The 14,920-nt window shown below is 37.7% G+C and overlaps 1 protein-coding gene across 11 annotated transcripts in view; it reads right to left on the bottom strand.

The window, feature by feature from the left end:
• The window catches only part of TENM3 (teneurin transmembrane protein 3), a 955,259-nt gene that overhangs the window by 62,691 nt on the left and 877,648 nt on the right, over positions 1-14,920 (bottom strand). For all 11 annotated transcript variants that reach the window (XM_081046184.1, XM_081046189.1, XM_081046188.1 and 8 more), the window contains 3 exons: positions 5,362-5,578; positions 4,097-4,216; positions 3,272-3,533 (listed from right to left, as the gene is read on the bottom strand). In XM_081046184.1, coding sequence (XP_080902310.1) covers positions 3,272-3,533; positions 4,097-4,216; positions 5,362-5,578 — 599 coding nt within the window. The remainder of the gene's footprint in view (positions 1-3,271; positions 3,534-4,096; positions 4,217-5,361; positions 5,579-14,920) is intronic.

Below are 14,920 nucleotides of genomic sequence, written 5' to 3'. Positions count from 1 at the left end.
ATTACATTTAAGATTGACAGCACTTTGGTAGGACGGTAAGGTATAAGGTGAACGATCTAAACAGAACTTATTGTTCTCTCCTCACCAGAGTGAAATAGCAATGGGTTAGTTTGAAAAACTGATTCTGTGACTCCAGAATGGCCCTGAAAATATAAGGAATTGAAACCTAAAGCATATACTTTATTTCTTCTTAACTTATGTTCAAAATAATTTCTCAACAATTTGATAGGTTTTCTACATGTAAGGCAATCTTTCACTACTATATTTCCTGTATTCCTAGTCCTTAGACAGGAAAGTATAAGGAATACAGGAAAAAGGAATATTTCCTGTATTCCTTTCATTCCTATATATTCCTACCTTCTAGGAATTGTTTGTCTATTTCAAAACATCATCTGTTATCCTACTTTTAATAACTATTATCTTTCTCATCATTAACCTACTTCCATAGAACCAATATCTGCAGTTTAGTTCATCACAACATGCGCTTCTTCTATGTAATTTAACTTGGCCATGTTATTTTGCACTAGTGGGAAAAGTAAATCCAGCCAGAGGGGGAGAATAATCATTAAGCCCCTTTTTGCCAGCTGCGTGATCCATAAGTCCCGTTCTTGACCCCATTAAACATTCAGTTAGAAGCTACATCCTGCCAATTTTACCTTCCAGATCTCTGTCTAATGTATCCCCCTTCTCCATTTTCACTACCATTGTGATTGGTGGGCTCTCTTCATCTGAGAGCTGGATATCTATGGAAATACAGTGAACATTAATTAGCCTGTTCACCGATCTGTCTCCTTCTATCAATCGTGCATTTTGTTACTTGAGCTAGTTTTTGAGAAATGCTGAAAAACTTCATCAGTTCATTGGTTCTATATTGCCTAAACAATTCAAGGTCTCCATTGTATGGTACTTCAGGGCCATTCATAATCTGGCCCCAATCTTTCCCCTTGTACCCTACATTTAAATTATTCACCAGTTTTATACAACACTGTTTTTACCACCACACTGTTGCTCACACATTTTCTTCAGTCTGGAATATCCTTTCCCCCTCTGAAGGCTGACCTCCTCAGGGATGCTTTCTTTGGCTTCCTTAAGAATTGACCTCTCTTTTGAACTTTCACAGTTCTTCATTCAATTCTTTATCACATTTAGAATAGCAGAATACATGTCTTACTATTCTTTTTATCCTAGCAGAGTACCTTGTACATAATAGGCTCTCAGTACATTTTTACTAAATATTTGCTGTCTCTATGATGTCATGGAAAAAAAACTTTCATGTATTCATGGAACTGTTGACTATTCGAAACCTATTTCAATGACCTGGTTTGCTCGAAATCTGCCCCCTATAGACAGATACACCACGTCTAGGTTAAGTCTATTTTAGGACTGGCTAAGGAGTTCACAATTACTGCAAGGTAGACCCTCGGGAGGAAGTAGTAATTTGAATAAGGTTTCAATGAATTTCTTAAAGCTTCAGCTCAAAGTGTGCTTGACTGTTATGCAGTAAATCAATGAGGTGCCTCTTTTGTATCCTATTGTCTGTGAGCTTTCTCCATACTACGTTATCCTAGACCTTCTGGGCTCATCGCTTTTAATCTCTATCTACACTGCCTTCTTAGGGGGGCCCATCCTAAGCTTTAAGTATATCAATAACGCTGATGACTCCCATATTTACATCTTTACTTCCAACCTCTTCCCTGGACTCCACTCTTACATGGCCACTTCTTACCACTTCGACCCCAAGCACCTTTGTCCAGGCCACCATCCTTTCTTCTGTGGACTGCTGGGCCTGCCTCCTGACTGGTCTCCTTATTTCAGCCCTTGCCTGATATAGAAAATTCCCAGCACTGCAACTACAGTGGTCCTTCTAAGAAGGAAATCAGTAACTGTTACTGCTCTGCTTAAAACCTCCAATGACTTCCAATTCCTCAATAAGAAGTTCTTATCCTTGCCATGGTCTTCAATGATTTGTGATATGTGTATCATGAACTTCACTCCAGCTTCACCTGCTGACCTCTGACATTCCTTGAACGAGCACTGCGTGTTCTTCCCTCGGAACATTTGAACTTGGTCTTTGCTCTGCCTGGAATGCCCTTCTGTTTTTAAGATTTGGTCTTTCACTTTCTTAAAGTTCCTGCTGAAATAGCATGCTATCAAGACATCTTCCCAAACTACACTTTATAAAATTGCACTTTCATCCATTTTACCCTGCTTTAGAGAATGATATTCCCAGCTGTGATCTGGGAATATTGTTAAATATTCCCTGGGAATATTCTCTGGGAATATTGTGATCTGGGAATCTGGTTCACAACCTGACACATATTCATACAGTTGATGTTTCTCTCTCCCTATTAGCTGGTAGGCTCCTGGAGAGCAGGTACTTCATCTGACTGGTTTACTGCATTAGTCCGTCATAACTGTCCCTGGTTAAATATCTGAAGGATAAATGTGACAAAGTTGATATGTACTGCTCTATTTTAAAGACCATGTATTTATACTTAGCTATTTATGAATAAAGTCCATTATTATTGTACCTAATGTCCTGCCTTTAAGATCTGAAAGTTACTTCTAATTGGAAACACATAGGAAGGAAAACGATTCCAAGATATTTCAGCAGATAAAAGGAATAGTGAAAGCATGGCTATTTTAAAGAAAATTATAAGGTTTTTTTCCCCTTCAATAAAGCTTTATGAATTACAAATTATTAGAGCTTAAGACATGATACTAAGTTTTAAAAATAATATCTTGAGAAAATTCACGAACATTTTCTGTCAAAAATCATCTTTTCTAAAACATTTTTAACTTATAATAATAATTAAATGGTAAGCTATTGAGAATAATGACTATGCACAATAACATTTGTACAAAGTCAGTCAGGAGGTTAGGTACAAACCGGCACCAAAAAATTTTCCAACGAATGAATAAATGAGCAAAGACATTATTAGCTGTTGAGTTTAAGCTGTTTTTCCGTTTGGCTACAACTAATTAATATATAAAGATGTAGCCTGAAGAAAAAGTATTTTGAATAGATCTTTAAGAAATAACTAGATAACCTACTATAGCAATGCCTGTTCTAGCGCACATAAACACATACACACACACACACACACGCAAACACCCACACAAACACCCACACAAACCCACATTCTATATCTCATTCTATAGAATGATTTAGAATAGCACTGGAATTTTGCAATCTTTTTTAAAGAGTTGTTGGAAACCACATGATCTGAAAATGGTTTATTTGAAGATACTGCCTGCTAAAATATTTTACCTGTGTTTCGGGGATAATGGGACTGTCTTCAGGAGAAGATCTGAAAAAGGTGGATAAAGGTGATGACACAATGATAGGATTTGGCCTCACAAATCCACTCAGATCACAGCTGGGAATATCATTCTCTTCTTTCTTCATCACCAGGGTATCCATCACATAAAAGACATTCCATGGAATCCACACAGTATGATACTGAGTGAGGAATGGGGATCGTTCAAATACCAAAGTTAGAGAAGCCCCACCATTTGCCACCAAGTCAAACCTAAGAAAAACAAGATACACTTAGTGAATTATCTGGATCACATATAACTTCCAAATTAATTTAATTTAACCTCCTTAAATTAACATGCTTTACAAAGAAAATCAACTTTCCCCCCAACTTTTATATGAAATAGATTCAAATGCACAGGAATATTAAAAGAATTATCCAGTGAACACCCATAGACTCTTACATTTACCAATTTATTAATATTTCCCCAAATTTGTTTTATTTATTATCTGCCTATCTAATCCTTTTCCAGAACCATCTGAGCTTAAATTGTAGATATTATAAAATGTCACTCGTAAATATTTCAACAAGAATCTTCTAAGATAAAGAACATTCTCCTACAAAACCATACACTATTATGCTTTAGAAAAATGAAATCAACTTTTAAAGAACTATATGAATATATGACTCTAAGTTTCTGTCACATGTATTGTCACAGATTTCTGGAGTCTAAAAGTTGTTGCATTTCTATAAGGGACATGCTGGGTGATACAAGAATGTCTAGTTTTTATACTTAATATACTTCAAACAGAGACAGTGCATTGGGACTAACTCACATTCCATCCTGGCGGGTAATAGTATATCCATATTCTGGGTAATGGAAAAATGAGACATTTACTCCAATAAGTGGAGTTCCATCAGCAGTTAGGACTTGGCCTCTGATGACAGATGCAAGGCTGTGGGAAAAGTAGAAGAATTAGAACGAACATTTGTCTTCTCAGGCCAACATTATCATGATTTACAGATAATTCAACCTCAGGATAAAATAACAGTATCACAAGCAATCATTATTCACAAAAACCAGACCTGAAATACTCCCAAGACAATGTCCCTTTTAATTCAGTGCAATTCACATTCTCTAAATGCCTAGTGTTTACCCTGGGTTTTAAATCGTTGCAATCTGGTTTTTGGAGAGTTATCCAAACCAATAATTTAGAGATGAATTTTTAAAATTATAAACTGCGCTTTTTTTCCATAAGTCTTATGTCTGGTGCTCACATGAAGAAAAGTATACTTTCCAATTAATTCTGAGGCAATCTGTAAATCTGCAGGGACCAAGAAGTACAGGATTTAAGAGGGCAATAAGGAACATTTGTGCAACAACTTTTAATCAACTGCTGGGTCTAACTGCATTAATGCTGTGAAATTACTGCAGACCCAGGAGTTCTAGTGTAAATCATCTTCTTTGCTCAGTGAGACACAAGACACCGGCTTTCACTTACGGGTTTATTTTCAGGTCATTACTGCTCTGTAAAGCACCAGTCAAACAGCTTATGCAATCTCACTGCCATGCCGTTAGCAGTTCCATTACATTAATTCATAATTTATATTATTTAGTGAGCTCAGCTTAAAAAAAAAGTGCATTTCTGTTTTGCCTTTTGGGCTCTTTTCGCGGCTCCTTTTGAAACATTTCCAACTGTGCTAACTAGTTAAATGAAGATTTACTGACTCCTTAATGGGATGTCCTGTTATGTCGCAGGTACTGAAAAAGACAAAGTATGTGAACTGTGTCAAAAATGCTTGAAATGTGAAGTTTGGTGAAGAATTTGCCATAGGAGGAAAAACTGCATTAAAAAAGGCACTTTCCTCAAATTCACAGTCATCAGCATTTCATGTAAAGTGCATATAACTATTGATACCACCTTTCCCCGAAAATAAGACTGGATCTTCTATTAATTTGTGCTCCAAAAGACCCATTAGGGCTTATGTTCAGGGGATGTCATCCTGAAAAATCATGCTAGAGCTTATTTTTCTGGTTAGGTCTTATTTTCGGGGCAACACGGTATCACTATGAATCTATGTAAGGAAAAGGTGCATTAACCTCTTATTGAAAGGACTTTCTCCAGGTATAACATGGGTGCTATCAGATCCTATAAGAAAGCTGATTCGGTCGTAGAAGGATTTGGCAGCTTGCTGAGATGGTGATTGTAAGCTTTGGCTGATGACATCCTGAGGATCAGGCAATCCGCGGCAGTAGGGCTGGTTTTGGCAGGAACTCTGTAAACAGCAATCGGGATCCATACAGTCAATGAGTCCATCTGTAGAGAGAAACGTAAACCAGTAAGAGAATTCCCCTTTCTATGATGTGATGTGGAATACGTTTTGTTTGTTGATTGGTTTTATTCACATGGAATGATTTGTCCAATCTGAGAGTAATTCCCATGAGGTATACTTCATGAAAACAGATGTATTTGCTGTACCTGCAAATACAATACGTTCAGCAGCTTTTGTATAAAGTACATATTTGAACCGGAGATGGATGCAAAGAATCAGATAATGTTGATTCTGAGTGAGAAATAAAAAATTACCGAATTACAACAGTCTATTAGTAGTATGAAGTAATATGGGTTAGCTGTATGTGTAATTACTCAAGCCTTCCATAGTTTAGAGAAAATGCACAAGGAATCAAAAGAGTATGTGTGTATGGTAAATGGATAGAGACCTGTCTAAAATTTGGGAAAGGGTCAGAAAACAAAAGTCTGTGAAATACAGCAAATAACAATCAAGACAAAATAAGATTAGCCAGCCACCTTTTAAGAAAATCACTCTCCCAAAGAAGGTAAAATGTGTTCCAAAAAATTAAGGCATTTCTCAAATTTTAAACAGAGTCTGAGCCTCCAGTATGCCTCCCTAGAAGGGAGGTGTGAATTTAAAATGTGGCAAATGTAAATAAGCCATACTATTGGAAATTATAAGAAACCTATCACAAAAAATTGATCTACAGTGTTGGTGACATAAAAAGAATAGTGGATAGAAGAGACTTAGCTAGTGTCTTCTCCAAAAACATCGAAAGGAAACCACATTCAATGGCCCATGTTAGTGTTTTGTTTGAAACACAGAAACTAACCCATTAGTGGATAAGAGTGTCAGGTTTGATGCCATTATCCTTTAAAGTCATTTATGACTGACCAGTTGATACATGAGTTTTCCTCTGCTTGCCAACTACATTTCTCAGTGCAGATTAATCAAACCATTGGTTTCTGAGGACTTTAATCACCGTTGGGAGAACTGACAAAATCATTTCAAAATCTTCAAAGCTAAGTATCAGGTCGTAGTGTGACCCTATTATAGCAAACTCAGTTGAAAATATCTGGTTTACCTATATATTTTATTTACACAAGTGTTTATAAATAACTTGTTTTTAAAAAACCACACTAGTCATTTTCTTTTGTTGCTTTACACCACTCTTATTAATAGAATGTAAGCCTGCACAGTTCACTACCTGATAGCAAACTGAGACAAAAGAAAATAGACTCAATCTAGAAGTAGGTCAACAACAAGGTAAGAAAGGTAAGAAACAGACAGGAGAGGAGGGGTCCCGGTTCAGTGTCCTTAAGTTTTAACCACTTAAAGAAGAAGGTAGTGAACACCTATGATTTCTCCTAACACCCATCCCTCCTTCTTTGAGCAACAGCCCTAAATTCTCATTTGGTATCCCTCCCTCCTCAGAAATGTACATGTGACCTAACTTGTCTAACCAGAATGAATTTCAGGAGCTATCTGAATAGAACTCCCCCTAACCCTCAGTTTGTAGCTGTAAGGCTGTGAGGCTGGGGTTGCTGCAACCACCTTGCTGGCACCGCAGGAGAACATGCCTAGAAAGGGGGCTTCTCAGAAGAAGCAGAGCGAAGAGCTGGAGAGAAAAACCACCAAGCCATAGTGACATCTTTGGGGTTTTTGCCATAAGCTGTACCTGACCTCATGGGCTTTTCAGTTTTAGAAGCAAAGGCACTGCCTTCTTCCTTATGCCTGTTTGGGTTGGATTTTCTGTCACTTGAAACTGAAAGAGACTCAGTTCATTAGGAGACGGTAACTAAAAATCTCTTTCCTTGTAGTTGGAAAAAAAAAAAACACCTTAATAAATGAATACTTGAATTAAATTTATGATGTTGCACTCTTTTTATATTAATATCGTAATTTTTTGTTATAATTTCTACAAACATGAAGATAAGTCAGAATTTCTGATAGGCAGCTTTATTACACATTATTTCCTTCTGATAGTTAGATTTTCATGTAGATGTCTGTCATACTTCTAAAAACATGTTTATTATTTGAAACTGCATATTATTCCTTTGATAGAAATTTGAAATCGTGTTTTAAGAAAATCCAATGTAACGGAACTTTGAAATTTCATATGAATTTATCAAAATATTACTTTCTTAGCCAAACAACCAGGGAGATGACAAATATCTAAATATTTCTCAATATTTCTAGTAGAAGGAAGATGAAACTATGCTATAGGCTTATTTTTTCATGAGGATATAATATAATAATGTAACACAGTATATTTTCTCCATTTCTCTCAAAGAAATAGATGCACAGTTATTAAGATTCAGATTTTAAGGTGGCAGACTATTGAACTATTGCCCTAATATCATTTCTGCCTTCAAAAAAAAATTAAAAAAGCAAAAACCTTTAAGTAACAAGTCATGATTATAGATTGAGACTTTGTGAGAAATCTTTAATGTGTGTTTTATGATATATTTAAGAGATCTTACTCCATGGATTCAGAATGGGTGTGCATATGCTTGGGAGAGTAATTTGACATAAATATTTGATATTCTTGCAGGTTTTCCCCTTATATTCACTCTTTAACATAAGTAGAAACTACCCATAGAGAAAGTACTTCCAAATGATGTATTGTATTTAATCTCTATTATCCTGGTAAATTAAGGGTTAAATGCTCCTCACTTTCTTCTCTTCCCCCACAATACTCCCACCTTGTCTTCCTTGAGGCAATATATGGTACAGTTGCCAAAGAGGAATACTCAAATTTAGTCATTCATCTTTGTTAGTTTATAAAAAGCAAATGTGCATCTGGCATGTAGTCTGCAGGTCATAAAACTGCATGAGATTGACACCTTCTGAACTAATCAGCTGGAAATGCATTTTTACAAGCCTCTCTGCTAACATCAATCAGAGAAAGAATCTCATTTTCAACAGCCAAGATGCAGGGACACACTGTTTGTTATTTTTCTGCAGAGTTTATCAGTAACTTGCCCAAGCAAGTGACGGATGGTCATGAATCTGGCTCCCTATAACTTGAGAAAACATTTTTTTATTCTTTGTCTGTACTTATAAGGCTAGGGCTATCTAGTACAACTAAGTTGATTACCCAGTTGCCCATATGTATACTCGTACTGTAGCAAAATTGTCTTCGTGGAATAGCTTCTCAAAATCATCGAGATTCCATTTTAGTCTCAGGAATATTAGGTCGGCTTAAATTTATATTGGCGTAGGAGCCATGTCTAGTAGAATCGATCATAAAAATCTCAAGAAAATAAAAAATATTCAAATCCACTGAATGACGATGTCAATTATCAATTAAGAGCCTTTCTTCAGTGTAAATTTCGCAATGTAAGTAGTATTTTGATGTAGACAATATAGTTTATGTTTCCAGTCAATCCTTAATATTATTGTTCTAGTTCTTCTTTTTAGTCAGAGTAATCTTTACAGAAACCAAGTCTGATTATTTCACTTCTTTAGCTAAAATACTTTCTTTACTTCGTCCGCACTGCCTTCTGAGTAGTTACAACTCACTCCTTAAAATAGCTTATAAGACCTTTCGTGATCTATATTTCCTCTGCCTGGAAACTTCTAACCTGCTTCTACTCCCTACTCTCACCCCCAATTCCTTCCACAATCAGCTCAGACAATGGTTTCATGAAGCTCCATGAGGGCTAATCTAGTTCACTGTTGTATTCCCAGCATCTAGTAAAGTTCCTGTAATCAAGTTGACATACAATATAGTTGCTGAATGAAGAGCAGAATGAATTCAGTTTCTAGGGATTATGAGATTTAAACAGGTCAAAATAATGTCTTAAAAGCATATTAGAGATACCTACTGGTTTTCTCTTATCACCTTTTTCCTACCTTTAGATACTATGCCATTCCTTGGATTCCTGTTTCTTTTTTACTCTAATAGATATTTTAAAATATTCTTGATTACTTGGACATTAAGCAATTCACAAAATTATAAAGAGAATTAGAAGAAATTATATGAAATACTATGTAGAATCTTACATAGAGAAAGTTCCTACTTAATAATAAATACTTACAACTCAGAATTCATGAATGAGAAGATAAACATTATATTTACTTCCCATCAATTGAAAACTTCTGCATGACAAAAGACACCATAAACAAAGTTAAAAGATAAGTGAAAAGCTGGGAGAAAAATACATGCAACACACTTAACAAAGAATTAGTAAGGTCAATAAACACAGAAGTCCTAAACATTAAAAAGGATACGTCAAGTAAGCAACTCAATAGAAAAAAAATGAGTATGAGAAATAAATAAGCAGTTAGCAAAAGAAGAAAAACAAATGGTCAAGAAATGTATATAAAGATCATCAATCTAATTAATAATTAGGGAGATGCAAATTAAAACAATAAAAATGGAGTCATTTTCAGCTGTCAGACAAAATTCATATTTTTCATTTTGTTGGACAATTTTGTTTATGTACAGTGATTATGTGCAGGCTACGAACAGGGGGAAATAAACACTCTCATACTGATGCAGTGTAGAATGTAAAACCTACTTACAAGGCAATTTGGCAGTAGCTATCAAAATTAAAAATTAAAATACCCTTTGAACCAGCAATTTCACTTCTAAAAATCTGTACAAAAGAAGTATTTGTACATTTACACAAAGATTTATATGCAGATATACATACACACAGACACATACAGATTCACTAAATATTTGTCTTCATACTAAGGGCAAAAAAATAAAAAAAACAACTGAAGTATTATTCATTTAGTAGTGGTAAAATTAATTAGTACACTTATGTTTCTGTTATAAAGAATGAGACAGATCTATGTGTAATGGTATGAAAAAAATCTCTAAGATATATTCTTTGGCAGAATCAAATTTATATCAGTACCTATCCCATTTAAGTTTAAAAACATAAATGTGCATACAAATTCACTGAAGAAGTACACATAGGCTCACCCAGTTGTTGACAGTGGTTAACTTTTCTGACAATGAGTATGTAAAGTTTGTGTACTACTCTCATCACTAATGCAGAAGTTCTTACCTCGGAGCTAAATATAACCAGGAGACCTGTTTCTACAGAGACACTCTGCAACGCCCATTCCTACATTCGAAGCTTGAGGTGAAAGCTCATGGTAGTGGGTGTAAAGTATAGGGAAGACATTTAGTTCCAGCTTGTGAGGCTCTGGTTTTCCTCCCCTTCTAAAATTCACTCAAAAAAGTGCTAAAACCCCATATTCCTTGTGTCCTGCTGGGAAGCTAATGGGGTCCTTTGCTTTTCAGGGCACAAGCTGGACTTTTCTTTCATTGAATGGGGTGACTATGCTCTAAAAATTCTGTGAATAGCAAAAGGCTTCAGACAAACTTGATTCTCTTCCTTAAAATAGGATCGAGTAGAGTCTTTCAAAGTCATGGTAATTCCCCACCTGCACCCACCCCCACAAATCTTCTCTACCAGCACAATATATTTTAATGCTCTGAGACTCTGAGTGACATTTTATGTTTTAATATTTGAATTCTTTTTGGGAAGTACGTTTGATCTCTTGTAATTCTCTCTCTCTCTTTCTCTCTCTCTCTCTCTCTCTCTCTCACTCTCTCTCTCTCTCTCTCACCATTTTCCCTTTCTTTTCCCAGTTCTGTTACTCTCATTTAATTTTTAATTTTAAATATGTTTTTGGAGAACACAATACACTCATCCTCCTGCTAGAACTTTTAAAAAATCTATTTTCAAATATTTCCTTAGTTTCACTTGGTAGTCTGCAAACTTAGACCATCTCTACCGATTCATCATACTCATTTTGATACTTACATAACAATTTTATTCATTTTTTTGCTCTTCTGTTTTATTCCTTGCACACCCTTACTTTTTCTTGCAGTTTGAACCTTCCATTTGTACTCTCTCCCTTTCTCATTACTGTTTCTATCTTTCTAATTTCTGAATAACCTCGATTGAATTGTTCTTTCTTCTTTACTAACATCAGCCTCCAAATACTTTTAAAAAGCATGTTATAGGTACATCTTCCTTCCATCCCCATAAACTAATAATTCTGAAGGATAAAGAATAACTCTTATCTACTTATAAGTAAGATGTATCATTCCTGGCAGGATTTGTGTTTTTGCATTCCACCATTCTTACACAAAGTTTAGTATGAAGGTTTGTTTAAGCCTTGTGCCCTCAACAATCTAATCTCCAGGAGAGGGTTGAGTGTCATGTCTCAAGTACCCACAGGGGGCTATCCACTGAAGGACCAATCAGGGAAGCAAGGTATCAAAGGGAAATTTGACTAGATCTTTGTAATGGGAAGAAAGATGGAAACATAGTAACAATTGCAAGAGATAATGTATTTTGGAGAAATCATCTTGTTAATAAATATGTTAAGTTTCTATAAAGATAGAATTGTCTTTGGCAAGCTGTTGCAGTTTTATGCTTGCATAATGGGACCACCATATGGGGAGCTATTTAACATCAAGAAACCCCCTATCGAATGAGATTCTTAGTGAGTAGGTAAGGTAAAAGTAACAATGCATATAAAAGTACATAGGGAGAACTGGATAGCTGCCATGTCAATGGAGAAAGCACTTCAGAGGTTCAGCACTGGTTTTCTTGTTCTCAAGTGAGAAGGCTGTAATTTTGCGGGAAGGGAGGAGATAGAGAATAGAAGATTCCTTCTGAAAGTAATACGGTGTTTCCCCGGAAATAAGACCTAGCCGAACCATCAGCTCTAATGCGTCTTTTGGAGCAAAAATTAATATAAGACCCGGTCTTCGTGTAACCACTGCAAAAAGCATTCACCTTGTACTGGAGTTGTTATATTGATGGAATGTAAACCTAGGGCTGGTGATGGTCATTTTGGGAGAGAAAGAATCAGAAAATGGTGCTAATATACAATAAAGCAGAGCTGACAAATGAATTAACCCAGATTTCCACTATCATTGTTTGAACACCTAGATACACCGATGTCTGAAATTTGCAGTTATACCATATAAGCTAATAATTTTGTTTTAAAGCTTCAGACTGTTGGAGTAGAGTTTCGATCACATGCAAACAAAGAATCGTTCCTAGCTAGAATAACAAATAGAACTTTTGAGATTAGAAAGGATTTCTTTGTTGAGGAGAAGTTAAAGTCTGAAGTAGAGTGTGCTGTGAGACAGACTGGGCCTCAATTCCTATGGCTGACTAAACAAGGTACTTAAGAAACTAAAGAGTTTGCAGCGCAGGGTCACTGTCTTAAACCCTGCTCTAATCACACAGCCTTTAGTAGTGAACAGTTCCCATCCCTTCACCTGTCTTCGTTCTGATCTTGGCAACTTCACCATCAGAGTGAGTTCTGGGATTTGAACAAGAAATGGCTCCATCTGGAGGGAGGTTGACTTTACAGGTGAAAATGGAATTGAAGAAGAAATATTTATAAGCCAATTTAGCCATACACTGTTGATCACTTGTCTGAAAGCTTTCTCAATATGACAGGATATCTTGTAGTTGTTTCCAAAATGTCTACATGCCCCCTGGGAGATGATATCTGCAATTATCTGGTCCAGTGACTATTTGTTTCTGACTTCCATTGTGTGATTTAAAAATCTATTATTGGCCCCAACAGCATCTGTTTAATACCTGGAGCTAGATTTGAGAAGTGGATGGGGGAAGCACCTTGTCAATTCCAGGGCCTTTACTGTCGGTAAAAGCTAGCCCATAGTTTTGAAAAGCTAGAGTGACCCTGCGTACATGACAGTGGTTTATTTGAGACCTAAAGAAACAAGGTCCAACTGGACAGGAGGTTTACTTTTTAGGACTGTGGAGGTGTTAAGACAGTGGCTAAAGGTTAAGTTCCTCCAATCTACTTTATTGTTCCTCTTATTCCTCATAAAGAATTCCCTTCTAGAGAGATCCAAAATGGTGGAGTAGATAAACACTGTGCATGCACCTTCCACGAACATATCAAAATTATAACTAAATTATATTAATAGAACAACCTGAAGAACCATCTGAAGTCTAACTGCACAGAAGTTTTATAACTAAGAATGTAAAGAAGAAGCCATGTTGAGACTGGTAGGAGGGGCAGAGACATGAAACGGACCAACCCCAAACCTGTGTGTGGAGGATAAAAATTGGGAGGGGATATCTCGGTTGCAGACATTCCACCCAGAGGAGCAAGGGACTCTGGCCCCACACCATGCTCCCTAGCCCGGAGTACTGGTGCTGAGAACAAGAGCCACCACATTTGGCTGTGAAAAACAGTGGGGATTTCGACCGGCCGGGTGGGACAGAAGGCTGTGGGAAACCCAGAGGTCCTCTTAAGGGGCCCGCACACAGACTCACTCACAGCAGGTGCTCACCATGGGCTCTGGCAGAGAGACATCAGGGGACATCATAGGCAATACAAGGGGCAGACTGAGGTGTGTGGCTTTGGAGCAAGGGCTGGAGAACAGTTATCATTTTCCCAGTGTGGGATCTTTCTCTTGTGCAGCCGGCAGGTGGGCGCCAGCTTTCCTGTGTTGAGCCCTCCCCACAGGCCAAATCTGAATCTGAATCGGTTTTGGTGAGCTCTGCTGGGACCCCCAACTCCCTCAACACTGGAGGCACTTTCTTGGCAAGCAGCCAGCCCCACCTGCATTGCACTCTTTTTTGGAAAACTGTTGGAGTACAGCTGGCTCAAGGCAGGAAGCAACTGGCCTCAATGTGTTCTGAGACTTTTTTACATTAACCTGGTGACCACAACTTTTACCACTCTAGTGATTTCCTGAGACCCTGCCTCACCCAACTTGCATACTGCACGAGGCTCTAACGTGGCTGAATCTTAAGGGAGCCAGCAGGTGGCAGCAGGACTTGGGGTGTCCTGGAGTTTTGCAGAGCTGCCCCAGGCCCGGTACTACTGGCAGAAGTCCTTGGTTCACAGTGTGGCCTCTCCCATGTGCCTCCAGGTACAGCAAGGCAGCGAACAACTGCGGATTGCTCTGTAGCTCCTACCAGGTAGTCCCTGGCTGGTCACACACAGTGGGTGACCTAGGCCTGCATCAGAGCACCTCCTAAGAGGCTGCAGAACCAACACACTTGTAGGTTGGCTTCAGACCACAGCAGAGCAAAGCCCAATTAGCCCCACAAGCAGCACATACAAAGGGCAACCTCCACAGGCACCAAAGCCCACGGGGGCAAATATCACTAGGTGAAGTAAGCCCCCCACAAGCAGCCCATAAACTGTAGATGTGGCCAAACCCCACAGCCAGTCAGCCAGAGGGTCAATCCCACTCACCGACATTCAAATAGTAATCAAGGCTTAACTATAACAGGAGGGCACACACAACACACACAAGGGACACTCATGGGTCACATGGAACAGGTGACCAGGGAGACTATACCAAGGTCCCACAGGACACCTACTACATAAGG

This window comes from Rhinolophus hipposideros (genome assembly GCF_964194185.1).
Source record: "Rhinolophus hipposideros genome assembly, chromosome: 4".
Classification (NCBI taxonomy): Eukaryota; Metazoa; Chordata; class Mammalia; order Chiroptera; family Rhinolophidae; genus Rhinolophus; species Rhinolophus hipposideros.
The sequence above is the reverse complement of the archived record's forward strand: the minus strand, read 5'-3'. Positions and strand labels throughout refer to the sequence as shown.